At 42.0% G+C, this 21096-nt stretch overlaps 1 protein-coding gene across 5 annotated transcripts in view; it reads left to right on the top strand.

Moving 5' to 3' along the window:
• The window catches only part of unm_sa1614 (un-named sa1614), a 259073-nt gene that overhangs the window by 210661 nt on the left and 27316 nt on the right, over positions 1 to 21096 (top strand). For 3 of the 5 annotated variants that reach the window (XM_059652726.1, XM_048550343.2, XM_048550342.2), the window contains 6 exons: positions 2616 to 2701; positions 4571 to 4686; positions 6002 to 6069; positions 7185 to 7292; positions 10649 to 10943; positions 15726 to 15932. In XM_059652726.1, the coding sequence (XP_059508709.1) occupies positions 2616 to 2701; positions 4571 to 4686; positions 6002 to 6069; positions 7185 to 7292; positions 10649 to 10943; positions 15726 to 15932 (880 nt within the window). The remainder of the gene's footprint in view (positions 1 to 2615; positions 2702 to 4570; positions 4687 to 6001; positions 6070 to 7184; positions 7293 to 10648; positions 10944 to 15725; positions 15933 to 21096) is intronic. The other 2 variants (XM_048550344.2, XM_048550345.2) reach the window with 2 other exon arrangements.

Below are 21096 nucleotides of genomic sequence, written 5' to 3'. Positions count from 1 at the left end.
GATAGCACGTATAGCCTTGAATATTCATTTCCCAGGCCCTGTCCACTTGAAGCCACGTCTCAGTTATCCCCACAACATCGTACTTGCCAACTTCCAACTGAGCCTCAAGCTCATCCACCTTATTTCTTATGCTTCGTACATTCATATATAATACTTTTAATTTGTTTCTCCCCTCACCCTTCCTATCAATCCCTATTTCACTTGGCCATACTGTACAATCCCTTCTTGAGTTTTCTGCTCCGTTGATTCTGTTGTCTTTCTTAACCTCTCTTATTCTCACTTTCTCTTTTAACTTCATTCTTAAATTTCCAGTTTGGCCCCTCCCCCCATTACTGAGTTTAAACACACCTGTGTTGCAGTGGCAAACCTGCCTGCTAGAAAGCTGGTCCCCCGATTATTAAGATGCAAACCATCCCTCCTGTACAATTTATTCTTACCCCAAAACATAACCCAGTGATCCAAGAATTTAAATCCTTGCTTCCGACACCAGTCCCTCAGCCACACATTCAGGTCCATTATCTCTCTGTTCCTGCCCTCTCCAGCCCGAGGAACTGAAAGCAAACCAGAGATAACCACCCTGGAAGTCCTGCTTTTCAGCCTTCTTCCGAGTTCTCTGAAGTCCCGCTGTAGAATGCTTCTCCTTTTCTTCCCGACGTCATTAGTGCCGACATGCACCACCACCTCTGGGTCTTCACCTTCACCCTCGAGGATTCTCTGCACTCTATCAGTGACGTCCTGGATCCTGGCACCAGGAAGGCAACACACCATCCTCAAATCTCGCCTGTTGCCGCAGAAACCCCTGTCAGTCCCTCTCACAATGGAGTCGCCTATTACCACAGCTCTCCGTGATGTCTGACTTCTCGGCTCTGCCTCTACAGCAATTTTTGACTTGCAAACCTGTCCACCTCTCAGACTGGCAGTGTCATCTGTCTCGGCAGTTTCCAAGACAGTCAGCCTGTTTACAATAGGTGCTTCCCCTGGGGTCTCTTGTACTTCATTCGTGTCTTCCTTTGTCATCGACATCCCCCTTCTCTCTTCAGGTATCCTCGGTGTAGTGACCTTGCTGAAGGTCCTGTCCAGAAAATTCTCATTCTCTCAGATAAGCCTGAAGTCTTCTAGTTCTTCCTTCAGTGCTGCAATAACCTTCTTCAGAAGCTGAATGTGTACACACTTTGCACAGCTATAGGAGCCAGATCATCTCTGTCTCAATGCCCCTTCATTTAAAAAAAGGACAAAATGCACCTCTTAAAGTCATTGTATCAACACATTACAGAGAACCAGAGAAGTCTATGTCTCCAAGATAACAAAGTGTGAAGCTGGATGAACACAGCAGGCCAAGCAGCATCTCAGGACCACAAAAGCTGACATTTCGGGGCTAGACCCTCTAGGTCTAGAGATGCTAGAGACCTGAGATGCTGCTTGGCCTGCTGTGTTCATCCAGTTTCGCACTTTGTTATCTTGGATTCTCCAGCATCGGCAGTTCCCATTATCACGTCACAAGCCTATGTCTCCAACTGACTTTTTTTAAAAAAAGTCCCTCAGTACTACAGGAGCTTTTTTCACATACATTAGACCTATTCCACAGATCATAAAATGTTTATATCTGACTAATATTTATTCCTGACGGAAGCCAGTATAATTGTGTGTTACTTTACATCACTCCTTGGTTTGAATCTACATTCTGCAGTTAAAATAAAAGCCCTTTTGTTTACAGTTGAGTTTTGCATAAGTAGCTGGACTGCCAAGTTTTCAACCAGCTCTCAATGGGCATTGATTCACAACATGCCACTAACTGTAGGAGCAAATTACTGCAGATGCTGGAATCTAAACTGAAAACAAAAAAATGCTTGAGATCACAGTGGGTCAGTCAGCATCAATGAATAGCCATCTAGACTGGAAATGTTAGATTGCTTTCTCTCCATGGATTTTGCCTGACCTGCTGAGATAGAACATAGAACATAGAAAAGTACAGCACAGTACAGGCCCTTCAGGCCACGAGGTTGTGCCGTTGAATAATCCTAATCCAAAAATCAAGTAACCTAACCTACATTCCCCTCAATTCACTGCTGTCCATGTGCATGTCCAGCAGTCGCTTAAATGTCACTAATGACTCCGCTTTCACGACTACCGCTGGTAAACTATTCCACGAGCTCACAACTCTCTGGGTGAAGAATCTCCCTCTGATGTCTCCTCTATACATTCCTCCTAACACCTTAAAACTATGACCCCTCGTGGCAGCCAATCCTGCCCTGGGAAAAGTCTCTGGCGTTCCAACATTTTTTGTTTTCAGTGCACCTACCTGTAGTTTGACAACCTAAGTTAAATAACTTGTATTAAAGCTGGCATAGGGAATAGAAGCAACAGAAGAAATGTGAGTTTGCAACTTCTTGAAAGCACTTGATGTTGATACTGGATCAATGTTTCAGAAAGTGTTCTATTTATCAAAGCTAAAATTCTTTACCTTAGTAAGCATGAATAGTCTGCACAACATTATAGGTTTGATGAGTGAAGGCAAAGAAAAAGAATTTAAAATAATGAATAATTTACAATGATATTAGTTGCACTCTCTCTTGTATTTTAAATACTTAAATACTATATTTGTATCTGTTTGGCAGGAACCAGGAGAGACTGCTCTTCACCTCGCTGTACAGCTTGCTGATCTCACCTCCCTACACATAGTGGACTTTCTTGTGCAAAACTGGTACGTTACAATTCACATATTTGTCACATTTGCTTATGCACTTAGAATAGTAATAAATGCTTGCAGTAAAACTCATGCTTGTTTCAGATTGCACTTTCTCTATTCAGCTTAACAATGGCAAGGTTAGTGTGCAATGCCAAGTAGAAGATTCAGTTTGTTTGTAAATGTCATATGGGCTAAATGTTTGCAAGAGCAGTGGTATTGCATTCCCTCTTTCAAGCTTTAGCATCAACTATCCATTTTGACCTGAGTTAAAATAGATGCCCCAGCCGACATATTTTTGAGGAAGGACTACACTTGATTTGGAAAACTTATCTGTCTGTCTAATGCCTAAATAAAAATCTTAATCAGTGATAGTAACCTGGGGCATTTTATCAGCCCTCATGTCAGATTCTTTTTCAAGTCATATCAGGTTCAAAATGTTAGCTCCATTTCTCTTGCCGTAGATGCTGCCTGGCCCTGCTAAGTTTCTCCAGCTTTTCTGTATATGTTTCAGTTTTCCAGGAGCCGCACTCTTTTGCCTATATTTCCTTTAATATAGTTCCTGACCTAAGCATAGAAAATAGGAGCAGCATTAAACCATTCAGCCCTTTTAACTTGCTCTGTCATTCAATGTGATCATGGCTGATCATTCAACTCAAATCCTGTTCTGCTTTTTTCCCCATACTATAGAATATAGGAACAGCAGTAGGCAATTCAACCCCTCAAACCTGTTAGTGAAATTCACTGAAATGAAGGCAAAAAATGGCCTAACTCCATATATCTGCCTTTGGGCCATACCCCTTAATAGTTTTGCTCAACAAAAATTTATCTATCTTAAATTTAAAGTTAACAATGGGTCCAGTATCCACTGCTGATTGTTCCAAAAAGTATTCCAAACATCTACCACCCTTTGTGTATACAAATGCTTCCTCGTATCTGTCTTGAATGGTCTGGCTCTAATTCTCAGACTATGCCCCTAGTTTTAGAATCCAAAACCATTAGAAGTAGTTTATCTACCCTGACTTTTCCTGTTAATATTTTGAAGACTTTTATCATATCACCCTTTAACCTTCTAATTTCTCGAGAAAACAGAACTAATTTGTATAATCGCTACTAAGAACTTAACCCCTGAAGTTCAGGTATTACTGTTGTAAATTTGACTTTTCTCCCATGATTCACAAATCCTCTGCTAAATTCTTATCACCTTCCAAACCTGTCCAGCTGCACAAAAATTATAGAAGTCTGAAATGCCTACATGTGCACTGTTGCCAGCAGCATTGCGAAGTGCAGACTTTCTACCTGCCTCCTTAAGCTATGCTGATGAAATTTGCTGGTCCCACATGCCCTGTTTAATACCCACACATCATACTTCAGCCCTGTGTCAGGACAAGAAAACCTAGCCCAATGTCTAGCCTGCCTTTTGTTCAGATTATCTGCCAATATCTGTCCTGCTCCCCCTTCAGCTTCATGTATCAAAAGTATTTGTTAAAGATTATGTATTCTCATTTTGGAGTTCATTTCAAATGAGAAAACCAACTGATTCAGTTACATTGGCTTGAATTCAAACAGCATATACAGTAACCTATGGGGAGGAAGGACAGTAAGAATGTCCAAGTACATTTCCAGAAAGTAGTCCAGTACAGCAAAACTGTGCACTGACAAGAAGCTGAATCCGGTCAAAGACTTAAACTGCATTTACTTCTTGCAATAAATTATAATGTAGATAATTTGAACTTGCCTCTACTAATTGTAGGTACTATCCTACAACACAGGAAAGTCAAGTGTGATCTTTATCAATGTCCTAGTTTTGTCTATGTTTTGGGAGAGTAAACAACTTATACTTATTATAAATTGTGTGACTGATTATTTTTGATATGTACACTCTAGTGGGAACCTTAGCAAGCAAACCATTAAAGGAAATACAGCTGTTCATTACTCCTGTATATTCAATAAACCAGAATGCCTCAAACTACTCCTGAGAGCCAAGACCAACACAACTATTTGTAAGTACTACAACTGTCAATTCAGTGGAATATTGTCCAGAACCTCTCACCAAAACAACCTATTTAATAATTTGACAGTAAAGAGTTTCAGGCATCGTCACAGGTTTCAGTTCTCATCATTTGCAGTCAGAAACTTGGGTGCCTAGCAATGATTGCAGTCAATTGCACATGTTGGGGAGCTTAATTGCAGCCTCTCCAGTATAACTCACTCCATTATTTCTATTTCAGACAGAAGCAGCAATAGCCTAAAATCACTGGGTCACTGAGTACCTTGGTTAGTCTCTCAGACTGCCCTCTATCACTGTCAGCTCCAGGTTAGTGTCAGGTATGGTGTGGAGTTGGATCTCCATGTTGTGCAGTGGATTCAGGGGTGGTGCCACTGATGCTGCTGGATCTGTTACAGACTTTAGCTGGACAGGTCACCACCTCCTGGGCCCTACTTGAGAGGATACAGCAAGCACTCATTGGCAAATCAAGAAACTCACCACAACGCATACAGTAACACTGCAGAATACTTCCAGGCATTCTTACCAGTTGAGAGAAAAAGTTCCTAAAAATCTCTTTCATTAGAATTTGGATGCCTGTCTTAAGTACCTTTTATGAAACACTGATGCAGGACCCATCTTGCAACAGAGCACTTGTTTATTTAATTTTTTTAAATTCACTTGTGAGATATGGGCATGACTGGCTGACCAGAATTTATTGTCCGTTCCCTACTTGCCCTTGAGAAAGTGGTCCTGAGTTGCCTTTTTAAACTACAGCAGACCATGTGCAGTAGGTAGACCCACAATGCGTTAAGGGGGATTTCCAGATTCTGATCCAACAATGCTGAAGGAACCGTGATATATTTCCAATTCAAGATGATAAGTGGCATGGAGAGAACTTGTCTGCAGAGTAATCACCGAATTCTGTGCAGGACTTGTGCTTGCCTAATTCAAGGATCCTGGCATCATCTCAGCTGCTTGGACTCTGTGTAATTGAAAGACTATTGATGTATGTTGAGGACATCTGTGTATGCACCTTTTTGTCATAGAATGCCGTGCAGAGTACAGTAAATGGCTAACAGCCTAGTGCTGGGCTTCAATGGAGCTGCTTAAGACAGCATCAAGCGAGGTGATTTCAAGCCCACAGCATTTGCTGCTCCACTAATAAGAATTCTGAAAGTTCCTCTTGCCAGCATGGGTTTGTTGCAATGCAACTTTTTTTTTCATATTTTGGCTGAATCTCAATTATCACCATTCAAAGTTGATAAAGTTTACTTGACAAAATTTGACTTAAAATCCTTGCTTGAAATTTTATTTTTCATTTTTGACAGTAAATGAAAATGGAGAAACAGCTGTGGACATAGCTCATAGACTGAAACACCAATACTGTGAAGAACTGGTAAGAAATTGACAAGTTCAGGAATCTTTAATCATTAAGTTAATCATCAGTTTACAGGGACTGGCTGTATAATAATCAGTCTGTAGTTCAGTCAATAACCAGCTTCCTTATTATAACCACCCTTAGAACTGAGATCCAAAGCAAGACTGAGAATATATCAACCAGTTGTTGATTGTGACTAGCTAGTTAATAGAACTGATGACAAGAAATTTCTGCCTCTGTTAATATTGATAAATTGTGGAAACCAGATTCTAGACTGTTTGTTTAGGGAATGTTCTGAATTTGTGGCAGATTTTAATTTGATTTTCTGGCTTATTTATAGATCATATGAGACAATGCTAGAATTAAACAGAATTAAAAGAATTGAGTTCATTGATCTGCTCTTTAGACCACATATTTGCCATTGAAAGTAGTGTATTTTTTCAAACTATTTATCGCCTTGATTGAAGTGTATTGATGAAAATAGTCGAAGTATTATTTTTAATTTGTTGTATATAAACAAACTTAATATATTTAAAACACTTGAGATTGCTTCATACAGCAAACTGCCTTTTGAAGTGTGAATAGCTCTGTAGCAGGGCAGGTGAGTAGAGTGAACAGGAAGAGGGAAGGAAAGTCACTATAGTAATGTAGCCAAATCAGTAGCAGCTAGTCCCGCGAAGAGTAATGTGATAACAATCAGAGAAACTATTCTTTCATAATGTTTGTTGAAGGATAAGCATTGAGAAGGGCACCAGGGAGTGTTCCCCTGTTTTTTGTTTGAAATAGTTCACCTGAGAGGGAATAATGATCCTCTGTTTAATATTTCATTCAAAAGATGACACCTTTAATAATCCAGCACTCTTAGTCCATCAGTGGCTTCCGCAGTCATACAATCCAGGAAAAATGGTTTTTCAGATGCACAACTGAGAAATATTCAATGGCATGTAAACAAAGGGCTTATGTTTAATGACAGCACACCTTTCTTCATCATTGCTTTCAGCTGCAAAGGAGAAAATTGAGGTGGGGGGTATGATTATAAAACAATATTTATTTATTTGTTAGATTTGTTTCTTCCTTGATGCTCTAAAATATTAATTGTCTAGTGTCCCTAATTTTTCTTTATTTGTTGAAAGTTGACTCAAGCAAAACTAAACAGGTTTAATCTACGTACTAATGTTGAGTATGAGTGGCGACTGGGACAGGATGATGATTATGAGAGTGATGATGATCTAGATGAAAAGGTCAGTTTCTTTCTGTTTTTATTTTTAAGAAGTCATAAAATAGAATTATAGTACAGTTTTGGTGCAAAGAAGGATATTTGATGCATTGTGTCCATGCTGCCTCTCTGAAAAAGCTTCTCAGCCAGCCCCAAAACTCTACCCATTTCCATAGCCCTACAAATTAGTCCTGTTCGGATGCTTATCCAACTTCCTTTTGACAGTGTATATGACACTCCTCACTGTTTTAGGTTATCTTAACCGCCTGCTTTGCCAAAAGGTTTTTCTTAATGTTTCCATTCATCTTAAATCACTGTCCTCTGATACTTGACCCTTTCACCAATGAAAACGTCTAACCCACTTCGTCTTGATGCCTTGTGATTTTGAAACTTCTCTCAACCTTTCCTCCCTAAGGAGGACAGGACCACTCCTCCAAATCTGTCCGTATTTTTGAAGTTCCTCATATCTGGAGCTATTCTGGTAAACCTTTTCTGCATCCTCCATAAATAACAACTGACCATTGTGCTTTGTCTAAGTAAATTACTGCAGATTCTGGAATCTGTACTGAAAACAAAAAGCTCTGATGAAGAGTCATTTAGAGTCAAAATGTTAGCATGCTGTCTGACCCACTGTGATTCCCAGCAATTTTGTTTTCACCACTTTGCTTTGTTTCCTGTCACTTAGCCAACTTTGTGTCCTTGCAATCACAGTCCCTTTTATACCTTGGGCCTTAACTTTATTCACAAGGCTAAAATGTAGTACCTTATAAAAAAGCTTCTGAAGTTCTAAAGTACACAATGATGTCTTCATCAACCATCTCTGTTACTTCATCAAATAACCCAATCACTTTAATTAAACAAAATATAACAAGTCTTGTTGATTAGCCTTAATTAATGCATACTTGTCCCTGTGCACTTTCAGAGTTCTGGTTGAGATAGCAACTAGGTCCTTGTTTTTCATCTCGGTAACTAAAAGGGTGATTATTATAAATTCTGTCCCCACACCTGCAGGTCCCCACAAGATTTTTTAATTTCAAAAATATACTTTATTCATTAAAAAATCTACTGGTGTATATATACATTGTCACAAAAGCAATTTGGTACTGTACAGTTGCATATCAGGTAAATAAGCAAAACGCTGGACTTTGACTCAATCACAAAAATCCAAAGACTCTTTTACACATACAGTACTAATATTTACGTATATTTGAGGCAGTAGGAGGGTCTGAAAACTAACAGACCACCATTTAACTTCAGCAGGAAGATCTCATACAGTGGTCTGTCCCCACTGCGCCTTGGCGGCAGATGCCCCAAGCTTTAGTGCGACCATCAGCATGTAGTTCTGGACCTTGGAATGTGCCAGTCTGCAACATTCAGTCAGGCAACGCCTTTTATCTGGAAGACCAGCAAATTTTGGGCAGACCAAAAAGTGTGTTTCACCGAGCTGATGGTCTTCCAGTTGATGATGTGTGCGTCCCGGGAAACAGATCATAGAGCACAGCATCCCACGTCATGGAGCTGCTCGGGACGAACCTCGACACAAACCATTGCAACTTCCTCCAGACATCCTTTTCGAAGGCGCGTTCCAGAAGGAGATGTGTGACAGTCTCAACACACCCCAAGCCACTTCGAGGGCAGTTTTCAGTGGTGCAGACAGACCGGGTGTACATAAAAGATCTCACAGGCAGTGCCCTTCTTACCACCAGCCAAGCAATGTTTTGGTGCTTGTTAGAAAGTTTTAGCGATGAGGCTTTCTGCCAAATGCCTTTGACAGTCTGCTCAGGAAATCATGTGACAGGATCCACCCTCTCCTTTTCCCTCAGGGACTCGAGGACACTGTCTGCTGACCACTTCCTGATGGACTGGTGGTCTTGGCAAATTTTTCAATGAATGATAGGTGATATGGAGCACTCTGCAGCAGCGAGGCCTGTTCCAATCTTCACAATACCAGGGACAGGTCGAACTTCAGTCCAAAGCCCATACATCCCCTCAACACTGTCTCTCACTCCATATTGTAATATCTGAATTCAGACAGTCAAGACTGCCCACCCAAAGAAGCAGAAACCTCTTTTAAATGACACTGTTATTTCCTAGTAGCAGTCTAACGATGCAGACCCTGTTTTAACCGTGCTGTTGAAGTACAACCTGGACAATTTCTGACTTTCCAGAATATGCTGGCAGCAGAAATAAGCCATGCCAAAGTAAATGACTGTTTAACAAAACATAAAGGTTCATTGTGTGCTAGCCCCAAGAGAGACTTCAGACATCTACCATCCCTTCCACTCCTCCACCCCCAATCTGCTCTTATTGAGAGTATAACTGCGGACTCTTGGTGGCCTGATTCCATACCAGTTTTGACATTGCTACCAATTATGACATTATTCATGTCATCATAGGCAGGAGTCAGAGTGTGGATTTCCAAATGACACCTAGAGTTAAAAGTCTCTCAAGCCTCATATTAAGAGCAGCCAAATATTTCTTCTTCTGCCCTAGCCCCACAGTTGCAGTTTTCACTCTGAGTTAAAATTACCTTTTAGAAATCTACTGCATCATAATCAGATGGTCATGTCTTTCGTCAGCTGATAGCAGCAATCCAAATAGCAATTGTAGCCTTTCCAGGACCTCTGCGGAGAACTACACCTACACCCATTAAAAAATGTTTACAAAGACAACATACCTGACTTGTAATGATAGCACAGTAGATTTTTTGTTGGTGCCAAACAGGTGATCATCAATCCAAAGTCAATTGAAATTATAATCAGGAAAGCTGTAAAATGAGCTGCCAATTTGCTGGGATCTATTTAATATCAATGCACAAAATCTAAATCTGCCTGACAAACGTTTATTGAAAATAATGCAAAGTTACTGAAGATCAATTTAGAAACAATGCAACTTGCTCCATCTGCATGTATATAGTTTTTCTTTATTTGTTCATGGAATGTGCGCATTAAAGCTATTTATTGCCCATCTCTAATTATCCTGAGGGTAATTAAGAATTAACCACATTGCCGTGGGAGAGGAGTCACATGTAGGTTGAACCAGGTAAGGGTGCGTATTTCCTTCACTAGAGGATGCTAGGAAACCGGATGGGCCTTTATGGCATGGTTACATTTGGGCTAGCTTTATTTGTATTGCATGATGTAGTCTGGCTAAGACGTAATAATGTATCATTAATATATGTTATTGGTGTCCATTTACGTAGATTGACCAAAATATTAAGAGCAGGTTATTCTGTTCCTCACCTCACCGGAATCCCTCATCTATACCTCAGGCTAACAACCGTTACCTTCCCTCTGAAAATATTCAATTACTTCCAATCTTATTTTATTCACAAATTAACTGGCAATTTTGTGTAAGATTTCTGTTTTACTGTTCATAAAGCAGGGACCTATTAAAAGGGAACGTTCTCTTAGGCCATACAGCTGTTACCAACCAGCTAGCAAGCATTCGCTAAGCGTGGACAAGCCTAATTCAGTGGCTATCAACAAAGACTCTCCCTGCGTATCACGAGAACACCGACGTGAACAGCCCTGTGGATCGACCAATCAGTCGCGAAGTACAGAATCTCAGCCTTTCTCTCCAGTATCAGAGGCCCCTCCTATTCCACCCAGAATCCCTATCAAAGGTTTGGATTTGCTAACTAATAACACCATTAGCTGTTGCATAGTGTTTTCAGGTACGATTACTTATGAAATTCCATGACCATTAACTATAGAAAATAATCTGTATTGTAGGGTTTTTCTTGATGTATGCCTAAGATGCAATTTCTTTTTAACTTACTCGTGGGAGATGGGCATCACAAACTGCTAAGCATTTATTGCCTGTCCCTAGTTTCCCTTGAGAAAGTGATGGTGAGCTACCTTCTTGAGCTGCTGCAGTCCACAATGCCCTGAGGGAGGGAATTCCAGGATTTTGATCCAGTGACAAGAAAGGAACGGCAGTAGTCAGGATGGCCAGTGTCTTCGAGGAGAACCAGCAGGGGGTGATGTTCCCATATATCTGCTACCCTTGTCCCCTTGTCCTCTAGATGGTAGTGGTCATGGGTTTGCAATGTGCTGTCTGAGGATCTTTAGTGAATTCTGCAGTGCATCTTACAAATACAACGAATTACCTAGTGGAGGGAGTGGATGCTTGTGAATGTAGTACCAATCAAGGAGATTGTTTTGTTCTGGATGGCGTAAAGCTTCTTGAGTGTTGTTGGAGCTACACCCATCCAGGCAAGTGGGGAATATTCCATCAAACTCCTGACTTGTGCCTTGTAGTTGGTTGATAGGTTTTGGTGAGTTACTTGCCGCAGTTTTCCTAGCCTGTGACATACTGTGGTCGCCAGTTGAGTTTCTGGTCACTGGTAATTCCAAAGATGATGTTAGGAGGGGATTCAATTATAGTGATGTCATGGGGTAGTGATTACATTGACCCCTATCGGAGATGGGTATTGCCAGGCATTTATGTGCTGCGAATGTTACTTGCCAATTGTCAGCCTACATGTGGATATTGTCCAGATCTTATTGCATTCGAACATGGACTGCATCAATATCTGAGGTGTTACAAATGGTGCTGAACATTGTCCTGTTATTGGCGAACATCCTCATTTCTGACCTTATCATGAAGGGAAGGTTCTTGATAAAGTACCTGACCATCGCTGGGCCTAGGAGATTAGATTAGATTAGATTCCCTACAGTGTGGAAACAGGCCCTTTGGCCCAACAAGTCCACACCGCCTCTTGAAGCCTCCCACCCAGACCTGTCCCCCTATAACCCACACACCTCTGAACACTATGGGCAATTTAGTATGGCCAATCCACCTAGCCTGCACATCTTTGGACTGTGGGAGGAAACCGGAGCACCCGGAGGAAACCCACGCAAACACGGGGAGAATGTCCAAACTCCACACCGACAGTCACCCGAGGCTGGAATCGAACCTGGGTCCCTGGCGCTATGAGGCTGCAGTGCTAACCACTGAGCCACCGTGCTGCCCTATTACCCAGAAGTATTCCTGCAGAGATGCCCTAGAGCTGAGATGACTGCCCTCCAGCAACCACAAACACTTGTCTTTGTATCAGGTATGACCCCAACCAGCAAAAAGTTTGCCCCAATACCCATAGATTTGCTAGGACTCCTTGGTGCCACATTCAGTTGAATGCAGCCATTTTGGCAAAGGCTGTAACTGTCACCCACCTCTGGAATTCAGCTTTTTTCTCTGTGTTTGAACCAAGGCTGTAATGAGGTTAGGAGCTGAGTGGCCCAAGCGGAACCCAAACTGGGTTTCAATGAGTAGATGCTGCTTGATTATCCTGTTGATGACACCTTCCATCATTTTACTGATGGTTGAGTGTAGACTGATGGCTCGGTAATTAGCCAGGTTGGATGTTTGTATACAGGACATACCTGGGAAAATGTCCATATTGGCAGGTAGAGGCCAGTGTTGTAACCATGCTGGAAGAGCTTATCAAAGAAGAGCACAAGTATTCAGCACTATTGACAGAATGTTGTTTGGGCTCATAACTTTTGCAGTATTGAGTACCTCCAACTGTTGAGGTTGGTTGTCTCGTCGAGCTGGTTTGTTGTTCTGCAGATGCTTCATTACCATGCTTGGTAACATCTTCAGTGCAACCTCCGATGAAGCGTCAGTGTGTTTTTGCCTGGTTTTTAAACTCTGGAGTCCATTGCAATGGATTGCCTCACTTCCGGGTTTCCTCCGTAGTGGAATGTATATGGAGTTTGAGGTCAAGGTGCTATTAATAGCCTGCTTTGTGGAGTGCCATGTTTCCAGGAATTCTTGTGCTTGTCTCTGCCTAGCCTGTCCCAGGATCTTGGTGTTGTCCCAGTTGAAGTGGTGGTTCTCCTTGTCCATGTAGATTGAGATCAGTGAGTATTGGTCGTGTCCTCCAACTGTTTCTTGATATCACATGGAATGAATTGGCTAAAAACTGGCATCTGTGATGCTGGGGAATACTGGAAGAGGCCAAGATGGATTGTCCACTTAGCACTTTTGTCTGAAGATTGCACGATTGCTTCAGCGTTATCTTTTGCACTGATGTGCTGGGCTCTCCCATTGTCAAGGATGGAGCTATTTGTGGGGCCTTCTCCTCCAGTGAATTATTTAATTGTCCACCATCCTTCACATCTGGTTGTTGCAGGACTGCAGAGCTTAGATCTGATTCATTGGTTTTGGGATCACTTAGCTGTGTTTATCACTTGCTGCTTATGCTGTTTGGTTGCTTCACCAAGTTGACACCTTATTTTTAGGCATGCTTGGTACCGCACCTGGCATACGCTTCTGCACTGTCCACTGAACAAGGGTTGATCCCCTGGCTTGATGGTAATGGTTGAGTGTAGAATATGCCAGGTCACGAGGTTGCAAATTGTGCTAGACTACAACCCTGCTGCTGTTGATTACCCATAGCCTCTCATGGTTATAGCCCAGTTTTGAGTAAGAAGATTGTTCAAAGTCTGTCCCATTTAGCACAACAAAAGTCATATATAACATGAAGGAGGGTATTCTCAATGTGAAGCCTGGACTTTGTTTCCACATGTCACTCTTACAATACTATTGTGAACAGATGCATCCACAGACGGCAGATTGGTAAGGGTGAGGTCAAGTATCTTATTCCCTGTTCTTGGCCCTCTCACCACCTGCCACAGACACAATACAGCAACTATGTCCTTTAGGACTCAACTAGCTCAATCAATAATGCTATTCTCAGCCACACTTGGTGATGGACATTGAAATCACATTTTGTACTCTTTACAACCTGAGTGCTTTCTGCAAGTGTTATTCAACATGGAAGGGTACTGATTCATGAACCAAGGGAGGATAATATGTATCAATCAGCAGGAGATTTCGTTGACCATGTTTAGCCGGAAGCTCTGAGACTTCATAGGGTCTGTAGTCAATGTTGAGGACCCTGTTGGCTACTCCCTCCCAACTGCACACCACTGTGCCATCACCTCTACTGGGTTTGTTCTGCCGCCGTGACAGGACATATCCAGGGATGGTGATGGCAGTAGCTGACACATTGAGTGTAAGTTTGAATTATTGTTGTAGCATGTACTCAAGTACAGTGAAAGTTGTTGTTTTGTGTGCTGTGCAGGCAAATCATACCTTACAAAATGCATTAGGGTAGCAGGTCAGTACAGAATACAGTGTTATAGCTGCAGGGAAGGTACAGAGAGAGATCAGAAATAACATTTTGAGAGGTCTGTCCAAATGTCTGATAACAGCAGGGAAGAAGCTGATTGTGAATCTATTCGTATGTGTATTCCAGCTTTTGTATCTTCTAACGTACAGAAGAGAGTGGAAGAGAGTACAACTGGTGTTGGAGGGGTCTTTGATTATGATGGTTGCTTTCCCAAGGCAGTGAGAAGTATAGATGGAGTTAATGGATGGAAGACTGGTTTGTGTGATGGACTGGGCTGTGTTCACAACTCTCTCTATCAAGTTTCTTGCAGCCTTCGGCAGAGCAGTTGCCATATCAAGATGTGATGCATCCAGATAGGATGTTCTGTGGTGCATGTAGAAAAATTGTCTGTCAAGTATGATTCTTTTAGGATGACTATATAAGCTGTCACTTGAGAAGTCTGAGAGACAGCTATCCCAGTTTTGGCAATAGCCCCAAGATATTAGTAAAGAGGACTTTGCAGGATGGACATGGCTCTTTCTGCCACTGTCATTTCCAGTGCCAAGTCGTCCGTCTGGTTTCAATTTTTCATTGAGATTTTGCAGCAATTGGCACAAATTAGTGGCATGCTAGGCCATTTTAGAGGGCAGTTGTGAGTCAACCGTGTTACAATGGGTCTGAAATTGGATGTGGGCCCAACCAGATGAGGGTAGTAGATTTCCTTTCCTGAAGTCAGTACTGAGCAAAATATTTTTTTTTCTGACAATTGAGAATAGTTTTGTGATCATCGGTAGTTTCTTAATTCCAGATATTTTTATGGTATTCAAATTCCACCCAAATTCAAACCCAGGTCCCCGGAACATTATTTTAGAAAAGTAGGAACTGCAGATGCAGGAGAATTTGAGATAACAAGGTGTAGATCTGGATGAACACAGCAGGCCAAGCAGCATCAGACGTGCAGGAAAACTGACGTTTCGGGTCTAGACCCTTCTTCAGCCGAAAGGTCAGCTTTCCTGCACCTCTGATGCTGCATGCCCTGCTGTGTTCATCCAGCTCTACACGTAGTTATCTCAGTTTCCCCAGAACATTAGCTGAGTTTCTGGATTAATAGTCCAGCAATAATACCACAAGATCATCACCTCTTTTTCATTTAAAGCCTTAATTGCTTGGAATAGTTGGATCTTAGATAAGATTTGTGCTATGAAAATGTAATATTAATTAACTTTACATGGTTCTCTAAATGAGTGAATGATGATTCAACTCAATTTTGAAAAATTACTGAACAGAAGGAAAATACTTATGCAACGTTAATTTATATTGACTTTATTGCTTTTGTAGCTCCAAGTGTTCCACCTCCTCCTCCTCCTCATCCTCCATTTTCTGTCAAGAGTACTCCTCCTGGAAGTGCAGCCTTTATCTCGGATAGCCCTTCAACTAAGAAACGACCACCTCTACCGCCACTGACAACTAAGCATAAACGGACATTATCTGAACCCACACCCAGAGTACCTCATAGTCCACTAAATCGCAAGCAATCCTCATTTGGTATGTTTTAAAAAGTAGCAGAATATTTTTAGTTTTGCCTATACCGGTAATTTAAAGAATCCTTTGAGAAGGAATAAATACTTAAAAATACTTTGAAAACCTATAGAAGAAGCGCAAGAGTGAAGTGAACAGACACTAAGAAGCAAAAAAAGGGTACGACAAAATAGTGACCAATAAAATTAAGGAGAATCAAAAAATGTTTTATCAGGACATCAAGAGCAAGAGGATGACAATGGAAAGATTAGATCAATCGGAAGTGTACTTGGTCATGTGTGCTTGAATGCAGAACATGTGAGCGTGGTTCTAAATGAGTATATTGACTCTATGTTCACAAAGGACAGCAATGATGCAGACATTGTGGTTAAAGAGGATGTGAAAAGATAAGTAAAATGAACATAATGAGAAGGGAAGTATTGGCAAAAATGACCTTGAAGGCAAATAAATCGTAGGGCCCAATGAATTGCATCCTGGTCTGTTAAAGGTAGCCAGGGAAGACATAACTGATATTCTGAGGTAAGCAACTGTGAAGCTGGATGAACACAGCAGGCCAAGCAGCACCTCAGGAGCACAAAAGCTGATGTTTCGGGCCTAGACCCTTCATCCTTTATCACTGATATTCTGAGGATCAGTTTCCAATCTCGCAAGAAAAAGATGAGGTACCAGAGAATTAGAGGTCTGTGAGCATGTTCAAAAAGGGTGCAAGGGTTAGGCCAAACAATTATAGGACTGACCTCAGTGGTGTGCAAATTGCAAGAATCATGCCAAGAAATAGATTTAAATGTTACTTGGCGAGGCACCAATTAATTAAGAATAGTCAGCATGATTTAAGTTAATTGAATTATTAGAGGAAGTAACAAGGAGGATTGATAAGGATGATGTAATGGATGTTGTCTACAAAAATTTTAATAAGGCATTTGACAGTAACAGTCTGTCATAAAAAGTAAAACAAATATAGAAAGTGCTGGAGAAACCCATCAGGTAGGTATGGCAGCAACTGTGGGAAGAGAAACAGGGAAAAAAAATTAAAGCCCGTGGGATAAAGGATAGGTTGGATCCAAAATTGGCACAGTGACAGGAAACAAAAGTAATGTTCACCGAATGTTTTTGCAAGTGTAAAGTGGTTTCTAGTGATGTTTGACAGAGCTCAGGATTGTATCCCTTACTGTCCATAGCATGTAGTAATGGTTTAGACTTAAATGTGGGTAAGTGTGATTTGAGAGTTTAGAGATGATACAAAGATTGGCCAGGTAGATGATAATAGAGGATGGCTGTCAACTGCAGGTGGATACCAACAATTTAGTTGATTGGGAGGGAAATGGCAAATAAAGTTTAGTCTGGAGAAGTGCAAAGCATTTGGGAGGGCATTTGAAGCAAAGGAATACAGAATAAACAAGGGGTATTGAGAATTAGGGTAAGGACCTTGGATGTTCACAGGTCCCTGAAAGTAAAGAAGAAGGGCCCTGACCCGAAATGTCAACTTTCCTGCTCCTCTGATGCTGCCTGGCCTGCTGTGTTCCTCCAGCTCCACACTGGGTTGTCTCCGACTCCAGCGTCTACAGTTCTTGCTATCTCCAAGAAGACATATAGAATGCTTCCGTTCATTGTGAGAATAGGAATGTAAGTCTTGAACTATATGACATACAGTTGAGGAAGTTCGGCAATACATCTTGCAGATAACTCATGCTGCTGCGTGTCAATCTTAGAGGGAGTGGATGTCTGTGGATGTGATGCTAATCAAGCGGGCTGTTTTGTCCTGGCTGGTGTTAAGCTTCTTGAGTGTTGTTGGAGCTGCACCCATCCAAGCAAATGGGGAATTTTCCAACACTCCTGACTCGTGCCTTGTAGACAGTGGATAGGCTTGGTAGACTGAAGTGAGATTACAATGGGTGGCTAGTTTATTTAGCCAGTACAGATGTGATGTCGAATTGACCTCTTCCTGTGCTATACCTTTTCTATGCTTCAGTATTTAAATCTGCTAACCTACCTGCTAAACTTCAGATGTACTCTTTCATGTTTTCCCATCTGGATCAACTTCATTTTTAGTCACAATTGTTGCTTCTGGTGATTCTCCATTTAAAGTCAGTTGAGATTGATCATTTTGATTACAATTTTTACGCCAGTATTGCTGAAAGCAGGCATATTTTGTTGAGGCTTTTTTGACTTGCTCTCATCAGGACCTTTTTGGAAGAATGCCAATTCACTAGACACAGACATTTGTACTTCATGACAAGAATTTATTGATTGGTTAGCAAGCTGACTCAGGTACAAGAATTGCCATGGAGAATGCATAATGTTGAGTGACAATTATCTTCCAGGCATTGTTTAAATTTTAGACGATAGATGTTGACTCTAATTGTCATGGAAGTATCCTTAGAAATGAACCAACAAATGGCCGTTGTCTACTTTATTGCTTTGAAACAGGTGAAATGCATGTAAATGTTCTTGTTGTTTGTAAAAACATCGCCCCATGTATTAATATTCTAATTTTCATATTATCAATTTATAACTTTCATATTAATAGATGTAAATATCTTTGAAAAACCTGTCTTCAATGGGATGGCACCTAACCTCCTACCTACTGGACTTCCTTATATTTAGATAATGCATTTGCTAAATTTTTATCTGTAGGTGCTTGCAAAATTTCCTTTCTTGTTTCAACGTGTTCCATCCTGACTCAAGTTCATTTTTGAAATGGAACAGTCAAATGAGCTCCGTTTCCTCCATGTCTTAGTTGAGAAATCAGCCATGGAGGTCTCTACTACTGCCTACCACAAGCCTACTGTCATTGGTCAGAATAGGATTCCTACAGTGCCATGCACTATAAATTGGCCTTACCAGCAGCCTTGTAAATAACATTCCCTCGAAGCTACTTGACCGTGTATACATGTAGCTGCTGCAAGGTTCCGCGCGTGCCACATGACCGATGCATTGAATTCCAGTTTCAGAAGTTGAGGCCTCAGTCTTCAGAGGTTTGCACATTAAAAAGAAAACTAGAGGCTGTATTGCTCATGTGTAATGCCAACTCCATTTAAACTTAATGCTAAAATAGGGTTCAACAGAGCCAATCTGTTGGTTAATGGCTGCCTAACCAGATTGCTTCTTGCTGTACATCACACAAATTCATGAAATATCCTGAAGTGATCACACCTGTTCCTGAAAGGTGGTCAGTCTAATTCAGATTACCCTGGAAGTATAGGGTATCTCAAACGTTTAAGCAATAGGACAAGCAAGCTGCATCTCACAGCTACAATGTAGCAGCAACAAGAGTGGTATTCACCAGTAACTGGATTCTGCCATCAAGCTAAAAAGACATTCTGCCTGTCACACAAATGAGAAATGTGATAGATGAATTTTATGAGTTTGATGCCAGGAATGTTGGCACTGCAGCCCAGACTTGCAGATCATTTCCATAGCACGTCCCTGCCACTGTTCGCAACGAGCAAGTCAGTAACTGTAGACAATCAGCCCATGCTTGCAATGCTGTCAACATTACACATGAGATAACACAGTGTGAAGCTGGATGAACACAGCAGGCTGAGCAGGAAAGGATACTGATTGTGGATGATTAGCCATGATCATAATGAGTGGTGGTGCTGGCTCGAAGGGCCGAATGGCTTACTCCAGCACGTATTGTCTATTGAAAGTTTATCATTTCGGGTTGACACCCTTCTTCAGAAATGGGGGAGGGGAAGGGCATTCTGAAGTAAATAGGGAGACAGGGGGAGGCGGATAGAAGATGGGTAAAGAAGAAGATAGGGTGAGAGGAGACAGACAAGGCAAAGAGGCGGGGAAGGAGCCAGTAAAGGTGAATGTAGGTGGGGAGTTAGGGAGGGGACAGATCAGTCCAGGGAGGACGGACAGGTCAGGGAGGCAGGATGAGGTTAGTGGGTAGGAGATGGGGATGGGGCTTGAGCGGGGAGGAATGGTTAGGGAGGCGGGGACTAGCTAGGCTGATTTAAAAAGGGGGCATCTGAGATGTTCGAGAGTGGAATGCCTCATCTTGGGAGCAGATGCGGTGGAAGCAAAGGAATTAGGAATCGGGGATGGCATTTTACAGGAAAATGGGTGAGAGGAGGAATATTCTAGTTAGTTGTGGGAGTTGGTAGGCTTAAAATGGATATTGGTTTCCAGGTGGATGCCAGAGATGGAGACAGAGAGGTCCAGGAAGGAGAGAGAGTTGTCAGAGATGGTCCAAGTAAACTTAAGGTTGGGGTGGAAGGTATTAGTGAAGTGAATGAACTGTATGAGCTCCTCGTGGGAACACGAGGTGGTGCCGAAACAGTCATCGATGTAACGGAGGAAGAAATGGGGGATAGGGCCAGTGTAGCTTTGGAAGAGGGATTGTTCCACGTACCCTACAAAGCGGAAGGCATAGCCTGGGCCCATGCAGGTACCCATGGCCACCCCCTTTGTCTGTAGGAAGTGGGAGGAATTAAAGGAAAAATTGTTGAGGATGAGGACGAGTTCGGATAAGCAGATGAGGGTGTTAGTGGAGGGGGACTGCAGGACAGGAAGAAGTGTAGGGTCTTTAGGCCATCTGCATGGGGAATGCAGGTGTATAGGGACTGGATGTCCATAGTAAAAATGAGGTGTTGGGGACCGGGGAATTGGAAATTCTGGAGGAGGTGGAGAGGGTGGGTGGTGTCGCAGATGTAGGCAGGGAGTTCCTGGACCAAGGGGGAGAAAATGGAATCCAGATAGGTGGAGATAAGTTCAGTGGGGCATTATTCCTCCAACTATCTGGACTCATTTTCTCCCCCTTGGTCCAGGAACTCCCTAACTATGTCCGTGACACCACTCATGCTCTCCACCTCTTCCTGAACTTCCAATTCCCCAGTCCCCAGCAGCTCATTTTTGCTATGGACATCCAGTCCCTATACACCTGCATTCCCCATGCAGATGGCCTAAAGACCCTATGCTTCTTCCTGTCCCGCAGTCCCCTTCCACTGACACCCTTATCCATGCATCTGAACGCCAGCTCTACACCTTGTTATCTCAGACCCTCCAGCATCTGCAGTTCCTACTGCAGTCTCTGTAACAACAATACATGTGATTCTGCATTTGACAAGAAGAATGCACATGTACCACACGTGCTCCAACTTAACAAAATAAATGCCAGCCATTCATTGGTTTATTTCTCACGACATTGCCCCGATCAATGACA

The sequence above is a fragment of the Stegostoma tigrinum genome, chromosome 19, assembly GCF_030684315.1.
Source record: "Stegostoma tigrinum isolate sSteTig4 chromosome 19, sSteTig4.hap1, whole genome shotgun sequence".
NCBI lineage: Eukaryota > Metazoa > Chordata > Chondrichthyes > Orectolobiformes > Stegostomatidae > Stegostoma > Stegostoma tigrinum.
Note: the sequence above shows the minus strand (reverse complement) of the source record. Positions and strands in the feature narration are given on the sequence as shown.